This window comes from Aptenodytes forsteri, unplaced genomic scaffold (genome assembly GCF_000699145.1).
Source record: "Aptenodytes forsteri isolate BGI_AS27 unplaced genomic scaffold, ASM69914v1 Scaffold210, whole genome shotgun sequence".
Classification (NCBI taxonomy): domain Eukaryota; kingdom Metazoa; phylum Chordata; class Aves; order Sphenisciformes; family Spheniscidae; genus Aptenodytes; species Aptenodytes forsteri.
The window spans coordinates 949,227-960,115 of NW_008795137.1; the positions used below are offsets into that span (position 1 = coordinate 949,227).

The 10,889-nt window shown below is 45.2% G+C and overlaps 1 protein-coding gene across 1 annotated transcript in view; it reads right to left on the reverse strand.

The window, feature by feature from the left end:
• CUNH6orf118 (chromosome unknown C6orf118 homolog) overlaps nucleotides 1-10,684 on the reverse strand; it is a 28,681-nt gene extending 17,997 nt beyond the window's left edge. Inside the window, 5 exon segments of the mRNA XM_019471851.1 lie at nucleotides 1,397-1,589; nucleotides 1,591-1,844; nucleotides 1,846-2,099; nucleotides 5,371-5,516; nucleotides 10,563-10,684. Coding sequence (XP_019327396.1) covers nucleotides 1,397-1,589; nucleotides 1,591-1,844; nucleotides 1,846-2,099; nucleotides 5,371-5,516; nucleotides 10,563-10,684 — 969 coding nt within the window.
• Nucleotides 10,685-10,889: the final 205 nt, after the last annotated feature.

A 10,889-nucleotide genomic window follows, 5' to 3' on the forward strand; every position in this document is an offset into this window, starting at 1 on the left:
AGTTAGTACAGCTTTCTGCTAAACTTTACCAGAGTTACACTATCTCACCAAAATTGTGCCGATTCAGATTGTTTCTGGGGAAAATGTTTTCTGGGAAAAACTGCTTTAAAAATTACAAGGTCAAGCTGTTATCCTGCTATAATACAGCACTTTGCCTCTTCTGTTTTCCCCCACCCCTTCTTCCTTTTACTCTGGCCTCTCAGCCCAGAGTCATAGGAGAAAGGTTGCTGGGGACATTTACCAAAGTGGGAAGTAGCCAACTTTTTTGGCAAGGTGGTTAACTGCATGGCAAATGATACCTCCTAGAATCCAGTGGAGCATGGATTATGCTGCTTCTCCAAGAGTTACACCCAGAAGTAGATTGAATGAATTTGTCGCCTCGCTTCCCTCATTTTGCATAACTTTTCTTGAAAAGCTTTGGTAGTTTGTTGGAGGTATACAAGAAAGACCTCTGCTTATTTGCTTGGTCATTTCTTTGCCAGTTTCTGGTATACTTAGCACTACTATCGGGATGGCTGTTTCAGTCAAGCCTGACCTCTATTTTCTCTGTCAGCAGTCATCTCTCCCCCAGTCCTGCAAATACCACTGCTTAATTCTCTGTAAAATGTCCTTGATAAATCAGCTGGCATCTTACAAAGGATGAAAACATGGCCATAAGTACCACAGTGAGGGACAAAGTGCCAAATTACTCTCATCTACATGAAATGGCAGTTCTTCTCCAGCCCACACTAGCCTAGCCATTTCCTAGTTTACCTACCCCCAACTGCTTTCATTAAGTTCCATCCCTAATTTCTATGAATCCAGAATCTTACTCTCACTCCTGCATTTGGCTCTGAGTGCTGACGAGACTGTTAATGCTTCCCCCAGGGCAGGGACTCAAGCAACACAAGCAACTTCTGCAAGGTTTATGTGCTTGACTCATCAAATTCACTCGCCATTCCACCCATCACGAGAGGCCAGCCAGACTACAGCAACTGTCTGTGCATAAAGAGATAGTCTACAGCACACATAGAGAAGGTAGCTTCTTTTACAAATCATCTGAAATGTGCTGCTGGACAAGATGCTGAATATACCATTCCTACAGAGCTGCTGATCAACCGTGATTTTTCCCATACAGATCACTAGCTTGCTGTGTACTTAACACAATATTTGCACATGACAATGGCAGGAAGGGTAAACAGTGGTGTACAGCTTTGGGCTCAGGGTTTTGGAGCACATAGTAGATGCGTCTTACGAGTGCGCAACTAATCAAACACATGGGATCATCTCTCTGACAAGAAGAGAGAGGTGATTTTGCTTAAACCCATTCCATTTTCCTGGAACAAACGTAACCAATCCGCCCAGAAAGATAATGCAAAATTTAGCTTTCCATCAACTTGGGGACTCTTTTTCTTACCTTAGCTAGCTTTCTTTCATGCTGCTCTGGTACTTTGCTCCCTGTGAAATCATTCTGTAACAGTTCATGCTTTGCTATGAACTCCTGGAAATGTAGGAATTTGTTAAACTGTTCAGTTTTAGTTACACCAGCTAAGTATGAAGGTACGAACTGGTATTCCTCGTTGGCAAGCTCCACAACACAGTGTCGGCTGTGGTTTGTTTTTCAACACCATAATCTCTGACACATCTAACTCATCTCTTTTGAGACGCATACAAAGTCTGTCAGGTCCCTCCTCTACTTTCTTTTTAAGTGCTTTCAACTTTAACATTTCCAGTGGAGTAGAAAAATCTGCTGAGGCACCAACACCAGTCACAGGTGACTGTGGACGTCTGTTGTTAGGGCAGGAAGATTCAGCCTGGGCTGGAAGCAGAGGGATGCTGGAACAGAAGTTACCTGAAAAATCTTTTCATCTTCCTTGCTCTCTCATTGTCAGCTGGGAATTGATTTCCTTCTGTCATGAAACTAGTTTGTTTCCTGGCAGAGTACCATAGTCCTTGTTTTATTTTCTCTGAAGGCTTATAAATCTTGTTATGATTTAAGTGTCCGGAGGTGTAAAGTTTAACATCTGTTCTGTAGGCCATTTCCACACTACCTAAGAGATGAGCCAGGCTCCTCACTCGACAATTTCTCTCCATAATGAAACAGATTGTTGTAGCACACACTCAAAAGAAAGAGGAAAGACAAAATACGCTTAAAAAAGGGAAAACTTTAAATGACAAAAAACTTTCAACACAGAACAAAACTCTTCCACTTCTAGAACAGAGTATTTTACACAAACACGGACTACAAAAATATGCTACCTTCCTTCTTATCCACAGCAGTATACAATAAGGTGACCTAGAGACACCCGTGGGTTCCTGCGAAGCTCAGCCTCTGCCTGCACTTCTTGGTAACAGAGTCTCTGACTTTTTTCCCCCAGGTCTCGCCATGAGTTCTGCTGCTTGAGACAACAGCCTTTTCTGCCCATTCATTTATTAACACTAGGCTTAAGGCTGGTCCCTTTCCACTGTATGTCAAATAATCCCTTTTAGAAACTTGCAGTATTCTTATTGGTGTGTTGCTTTGCAAATTTAGTCTTCCTAATTTTAAGACTAACTTTGTTCATTGTCAGATTATTCTTTGTCACCTGCTAATCTCGTGCCAGTTCTTTACTTTCAATAGTTCTTCCCTTGTCATCTATTCTTTTATGTCATTTATAGAGCGAAATCATGGCTCCTCTCAGCCTTCTTCCTTTCTCCCAAGCCTAGTGTATGTTGTTGATGTATAAACATATTTTTGTAAGGTAGGCTCACCATTCTTCCAGTCATCTCAGTAACGATGCTTTGCTCCTTTTATAGTTACACAGAGTCACAGAATGGTTGACATCAAAAGGCACCTCTGGAGATTATCTAGTGCAACCCCCCTTCTCAGAGCAGGGTCAGCTACAGAAGGTTGCTAAGGGCCACGTCTAGTTGGGTTTTAATTATCTCCAAGGATGGAGCCTCCACAACCTCTGTGGGCAACCTGTTCTGACATTTGACCACCCTCACCATGAAAAAAGTTGTTTCTCATGTTTAAATTGAATTTCCTGCGTTTTCGTTTGTGCCCATTGCCTCCTGCCCTGTCACTGGACACCACTGAGAAGAGCCTGGGTCCATCCTCTTTGCTCCTCCTATCAGGTATTAATACACATTGATAGCACATTGAAGAGAAGACTCAGGGGGTCTTCTCTTCTGTTCTGGGCTGAATAGCTCCAGCTCTCTCAGCCTGTCCTCATACATCAGATGCCCCAAGATCTTAACCATTTTCATGGCCCTTCACTGGACTCACTCCAGTATGTCCATGTCTCTCTTGTACTTGGGAGTCCAGAACTGGACCCAATACTCCAGAATTGTCTCACCAGTGCTGAGCAGAGGGGAAGGATGACCTCCCTTGACCTGCTGACAATGCTCTTTCTAATGCAGCCCTGGATGTTCCTGGCCCTCCTTGCTGCAAGTGTGCAAAAGGTGTTTGAGTTCCTCTGTCCTGAACATGAATGACAGAACCATACACAGCTTTTACTCGTGTTCCCATTTTCAAGCATTGAGCCAGTTTTGAGTGACTGTAAATTAAAAGTACTTTTAGTTCAAAATCAAGTTTACTTATTTGAAAGGAAAAAGAAAAAAAAAAAAGGAAAAAATTTTCTGATGGGATGAGAGTAGCATTTTCTGCCAAACTGTCATGGTGCTTGGATCGACACACTGGATTAGCATGGATCTGACATCACCAGAACAACACTGACAATGACATCCCTGGAGCATATTTACCAAGAAATGATGCCCATACCTACCATTAATATGTCTCAGCCTTAGACCATAGCTCCTTTGGGATGAAGATGGCATAGTGCATTCTGTGTCACCCTCATGACTCAGAAGGCCCACAAACATTGCAGCTGATAACTAGCTGATAATTGTGGTAGTAATGATTTTGTCATCCATTTACCCACCCAGCATTAAATAATGCAGTAAACTCAGGTAACATCAGGACGTTACGAGGATGATCCTAACACTTGAGAAAAATGGTAGGCTGATTTTCCTATTTTTTCCTGGAAGGTGAGACATTGATTAATTATTTTTTTTGGGGGGGGGGGCGAGTAGGGGGTGAGATCACCATCAAAAAATGAAAACTTTTTTGTAACTCATGTTATTATTGTACTCTGGCTCAGAGTGACCTAATAAATGAGTCACTGTTGCACTCTGGTGTATTTAGAAGTATTTAGGTTTATGTACATAGATACTCTGGTCCTGCAGGACCTTGTTTCCCTGCGAGGTGAGGTAATGAAGACCACAGAAGCAGAATTAGGAAGACAAGGTTTGTGAGCTGTCTCCAAAGGGACAGGAATTTGGAGGAAAACAATGCAACTCTTTTCAATGCTGCACTGAGACAAAGGACCAGGCAGCCATCAAGGGGCAGGTTGGTGCTTAGGCCAGCTCTCCGTACCTCAGGGAGCTGGACAAGACCTTAAAACAGCTGCACACCCTGGCAGACACCCACACAACATATGAAAGACACTCGAGCCTGCAGGCGGCCATGCTAGAAGGTCAGGGCACAGCCTGACCTCAACATCCCACTCTCCAAACCCAATGGCAGCCCATGAGAAAGCTAATGAGAAAGGCAAGAGTACATTTGCATTGTCAGTGTGTGCCAGGATGCCCAGGTGGCATTTGCTCTCAATGCTAGTAACAGGCAAGGCCAGCTTCAATGAGCTAATATTTCCAAGTGGATGTCATTTTTGTCTCCCTAGTACAGCTTGCTTCAGCTCTTCAAGATGGTGACAACCTAATGTGGCTAAAACAGGTTCCTCTTAGCCCCTCCTGCCTCCCCAGCAAAGCGAGCATGCATGTCTACTGTATTAGCAGCACACTAGTGCTTTTTCTGGCAAGCTGACCCTGCCTGATAGTGAATACGGAGGGCTTGTAGCAAGGGGAGGCTCTGACCCAGAGAGCCAACAGTGCCGTTACAGTGACAACCTATGTCCAGCAGTTCTGAAACAGCAGGACATGTTTCTTCGTGAAGAAACAGTCATGAAGTGAAGAAGGAGTCCCTCCACAGAAACACATGGAAGCACTGCCTCTTCATTTCAAACAGTACACGAGACTATGAGTTGAATGCATTAACATTAATAGTAAAAGCTAAGAAACATGGCCACCCCGCTCAATAGGGAAGCAGGCAGAGGAGGCCAAAAATGCCAAAGTGAGCTTTTTCCTTCACTCATCACTGAAAAGGTGAGCAGGAGGCTGGTACAGGTAACATCAGCGAGAGAAGGGTAAATAAATGTAAAAAAACCTAATAGCCTGAATGAGCAGATTAGACAGCTTAGGGTGATGTGTTGCTAATTTGGCTGAACCTGATGAACATCTGTCTAGCATATGTGAAAAACTGCCTGAAACAGTCTCAGACACGTTAGCAGTTACTTTCGAGGACAGCTGGGGTCTGGTGAGCCACCAACGATGGGAATAGCGCAAGTACAGGGTCTGTGTTTGGAAGAAGCGGGGAAGGGAGAAAGGAGACGAGTAAAAGCTCAGCAACTTTACTTTCAACTTCCAAAAGGAAAAACAACCTGGAAAAAAGTAAACTTGTTCTAAGCACCAAGATGAAAAACAAGGAGCTGAATTACAGCCAGTATGATGGTTTAAGACTGTTAGTGCAGGGGAGAAGCAGTAGCTGTTGCATATTTTGACTTTACTTAGGCTTTTGGCATTGTCTTGCATTCTTATGAGCAAGCAAAACAAAAACAAAAAAAGAAAATCATCTAGATGGAGGTAGGCTAGCATGGGTCCAAAATAAAAACAAAAGAAAACTCTGTAAAACTATATTCAAAGAGTAGTTATAAAGGTTCCCTGTCTAAATGGAAGAGGTACCAAGCAGTATTATACAGAGATTCATCCTGAATCTGTATCTAATTTTCCAAGAATTTTTGTTTATACTGTGGATGATGGAATACACAGTATGCTTGTTAAATTTGCAGATGACATGAAATGGAGAGGGGATGCAGATATTCTTAGAGACAGGATTGGAACTGAAAATGCTCTTGATAAATTGGAAAATTCTGAGAACAGCTGGATGAACTTCAATATGTGCAGAAACAATCAGCTGCCCAGCAGCCAGCAACAGCTGGCTCAGTAGAAAATTATTTAGAAAATATCTGGGGAATATGGTGGATAACATGGTCAGCACAAATCAACAGTGTCAGTATGGTGAGCAAGACAAACGCCATTCTGGGATATACAGGCTAGTGTTTAGCACATAGCAAGTGGGAATACTCCTGTCAGTGGGGCCAGCACAGAAGAGTCTTCAGCCAAATGTTATGCCTAGTTTCAGGCACTGCTCTTCAGGAAAGATTTAGGACAACTGGAGCATTCCAGATGAAAGTGAGTTGAAACCATAAATGAGAAGAAAATTTTTGTGGTGGAAGAATTTAATTTAGCCTGAAGAAGAACCCAAATGAGGGAGATAAAGCAGAAAACATGCTTGTAGCATGACTGTAAAGATTTTAGGAGTTCAGGTATAAAAAAACCATCTCCAGTGTTACAGAGCATGCCTTGCTTTTCCCAGTTTCCAAATGAGCAGCCTGGGATGGCCAAGAGCAGACCCTAACTGCTCTTGCTACCCAGGAAAACAGACTGGGGACTGATAAACGCAGCCAGAAAGTCAAATCCTGACCCGTCAGCCTAGACAGCATGATAACCCACAGAATCCCCTTGCTATTAAGTGGTATTTGAAGCACATATTTAAATGTGATGCAGTCGGATCCTTGATTTACATATCAAGGAGCAATAAATTTAAGTGGAATTGGCTCACTGGACAAAGGACCACTGGGGAGAAGTAGGAGAAAGTGTGCGGATATGGGTAGGTTTTAGCACAGAGTAAATTTTATAAACTGACATCTAATAAGGCAGAACTATATTATTCCTTCGACAATATGATACAGGGAGCAAAGGGGAGGGGGGAAAGAAACCATTTAATTTTCCCTTCCTGCCACTCCATTCTTATCTCTGTTTCTTTTTTAATTGTCATTTCTAATTCCAGAGCTGTTTAATTGTTCCCATGATTGACTTGTGCTGGAGGGATGGAAATGAGCATGATAATAAGGTCTTGATTTTTTTCACAGAAACGTGCGAGAGAGAGAGCATATTGCAGCATTATGAGTAGAGGAGAAGCAGCAGCAGCTGCTACGGAGAAGGATCTGCCTAGCCGATTATATTCGCATCTCTTTTCTGTCTTTAAACAGACACAAAACCCTCTTGTGGAGATTACCGTTATTTATTCTAGAAATGTAACAGTAGGCTGGCTAGGTACAGGGCAGAAAAGGAGACTAATTGTGTTTTCCCATTCAGAATATAGCCTGGAATGGCCCTGAAGGGAAGTCTAGAGCTGGCTTAGGATTAAGTTCATACTCAGATGCTGTCCTTTCATTTCCTCTCTGAGCAGATCACGGTAGTCTGAAAATCTCAACACAAAAGCAGCCTTGAGTTCAGTCCTTATTTAAGCTGAAGCTTTAAGGTCTAAGTGGATAGGAGATGAGGCAAAGTACAAGGTAAGGCATGAAGCAAAAGGAAGCAAATTGTCTGTTATAAAATGGTTTTCTTGAACAGTTCAGGGGCAGGAATTCTCTAATTTGTCTCCTTAGTGACTCCGTCAATGAACAGATAGCAAAGGTGAACACCTCAGGGCCTGTTTCCTGCTAAGGGATAGGTCTGCATCCTGTCACTACCATTTCTGGGGATAAGTGGGAAGCCGATAGGAAAGTGAAAGTTTCCAAAGGCACTGGGCAACATGCTGGGCAGCACAGGCTCTTCCCCTTCCAAGACTATCTACCTCCACTGCAAGTAAGAGTAGTCTGCTTCTAAAAACCCATCCCACCATGCCTCTGTAGTCTATAATAAAAGAAAACACTGCTCTGAGGAGGAACTAGGTCTTTGAACATGTCTGCATAGCATAAACGCAAGCATAAGAGGGTGGGAAACTACACGCTTAAGAAAAAGTAGGGGATAGAAAAAACAGTCTGAGAGACCTTGACAGGCTGGAGGAATGGGACAACAGAAACCTCTTGAAGATCAAAAAGAAGTGCAACATCTACAACTGGGATGGCCTAACCCCACATAGCAGTACAGGCTAGGGACAAACTGGATAGGTAGCAGCTTTGCAGAAGGCTACTCGAGGGCTTCTTTTGGGCAAGTTGCACAAGTGAAAGCAGTGTGCCTGCGACAAAGGCAGCTAACAACATATTAGGCTACATAAGCAAGTGCATAGCCAGCAGACAAAAGAAAGTGCTTATTCCCCTCTACTCCGCACTGGCAAGGCCACGCCTGGAACACAGTGTCCGGTCTTGGGCCCTATAGAGCAAGAAAAACATTGACAAACTGGAGAGAGTCCAGCAGAGGAACACCGAGATTGCTGAGAGGCTGGAGCACAGGCCACCACAGGAGGAGCTTCTTTGTATAGCCCAGAGATGAGACCACTAAGGAGAGGCAGGAAAGAAATTGCAGTATCCCACTGCAATGAGCGGTAGAGAAGAAAGAGCCTCTTCTTGGAGGTGCACAGTGAAAGGGCGAAGGGCCACAGCCACATGTTGCAACAAGGGAAAAATAGGTTGGCTATAAGGAAAAAAATCTTCACAGCAAGAATGGTTGAGCACTGAAGCACGTCCCCAGAGAGGCTGTGAAAACTCCATCCCTGGAAGTACCTGCAACTTCACTGGATAAAGTCCTGAGCATCCAATCAAAATTTCTTAGCCCAGCATGGAGGACAGCTGGACTGGGCAACCTCCAGAGGTCCCTTCCGACTTAACTTTTCCTGTGTTTCCAGGAACGTCTTTAAGCTTGCAGATGAAACACTGTAAAGTCAGGAAATATCCTGATGTGCTTCCCCTCATCCTCTGTCTTGTGAATTCAAGCTGTGCACTGCAGGTGGCAGAGAAGCAACAGAAAAGAAGAAGTCATAGTGCCTGAAGGATGTAAGTGAGGCAAGATCTGTAGGAAGAGGTAACCTCTTTTATTAGACCGACTGATATAGTTAGAAGAACTTGGACGGGATTTCAGGCACGCAAACACTTCTTCAGCCTGAAAATAGAACCAGCCCCACTTCAGCGCTAAACACAGGTTGAAAACAGTTACTCTGAATTTAGCTAGCTATATTTATCAACTAGATCATCTGAGAAAAAAACCCACATAATTGGCACTTGCGGAGTGGAAGAGATTTTAACTACATTTTCATCTCTCCTCTTGATATACCTCCTGAGAGAGGCAGAGGAATATTTTTGCCTACAGAACATGAGGGTGGAAGAGAGGTTTGGAGCGTGACAAAGCAGCTCAGTATGGCTGAGCACGGCTTTCTGGGAGTTGAGGAAACTTGGGCTGCACACTGCGAAACACATACATGAGCCGGAGCCCGGCATGAGGTTTCAGACAAGGTCACTGAGCAGGGGCGGCCCCACAGCATGTGCCATGCCAGTCCTCGCTCGTCGGCACAGACCACACAGGCGATGCTCAGCTTTTCTTGCCGCATGGAAAGTCCACGCATCAGTTGGCAGGCTGGGAGAAGGCCTTGCCCACTGCATCCCTCGTGGCTTCCTCACCACACACCACACGCCCCACCTGGCCCTTCAGCCATGACTGGCTGACAGGAACCGGCGCCTCAGCCCTGAGGTGCTCACCTGATCCTCCTGCTGCTGACAGGGCCTGGCAGAGGCTTGGGGACACGCTCACCACAGGCCCCATCCATCACCACGGTCACCAGCTGGATGTCCCGCTGTCCCCACGCCCCCGCCCAGCACTGGGGCCGAGCCCCCGGGCCTGAGCCTCACCTTCCCTCAATTGCGTTTCAGCCTGTGACATAAGGCCCGACCTGGGCTTGGTTTGGGATCAGCTTTGCGAGGCGCTTGTCTGCCACCCTGCTGCCCCCCATCGAAGGTATGGCAGGGCCCCCAAATCCAGCCCAAATTTACTGCAGGAGCCCATTGCTCCTTTGCAAGCATTAACCTCCAGTTACAAACCCTGGGGTCAGCCCGACACACCTCTCCCTGCCGGCAGCATGGCCCTCCTGCCCAACCCTCACGGGCCCAACCACATCGTCCTGGAGGATGGGTGCTGGGACATGCAATGCACCCGGCCAGGCTTTTGAAATAGCCCCTCCAGCTCCCCAGGTACTTCTTGTGCTAATTACTACTGCTTCTTGCACTAATTACTGTTTTCTCCAGTTTTGTCTAAGAATGGCCTGACTGACACTATTTCAAACCCCCACAGACAACCAACACCATGCATCCCTTGTCTAAAAGCATTAGTGACCAAAGGAAAAAAAAGGAGGGGGAGGGGAAGCTTTTCTTCTGGCATGTCCTATTTTTGGTAAATTTCCCTCCACCCCCCGTTTTCTGTTCCCTCCATGTCTTTAATTAGATTTACTTTCAAAATTTGTCCTGAATTTATATATTCCTCATGTAACTAAATGTCAATTAAATTGGACGCAGTGCCTAGCTGTTACTTCTTCCCTTCCTCCTCCTCTTCCCCTGCTATCCTTGAATACGGGTGGCACAATTGCTATTTTCTAGTTCGGCAATGATACCCTTCATCCGATGTCCTTTTTTAAAAAGCTCTCAGGCTCGCAGTACCATGCACCAGTCCTTTTGACATCCATGCATCGCGACTGTTCAGACTCCCCAGAGGCAACCCGAGCATGGATGAGCAGTTGTGGTTCCTGTTCAGACAAGGTTAACTCCTTTCCACTTGACATGGTCTCTACCCCTTCTCCTCCTGCCTCCCTCTCTTCTCCACTCACCCTCAAGTGCCTCCCTCCACCTCATTTAAAGAAAAAGCTGTGGCAAAGCAGGCCCAGCCCAAGGCCACTCAGGAGCATGGTTGTAGCAAATCTGAGGCACCCAGCACCCATTTCTGAAGAAGTCCCTGGCTCCTGGTACATGCGAGCATCCACCTGCTGC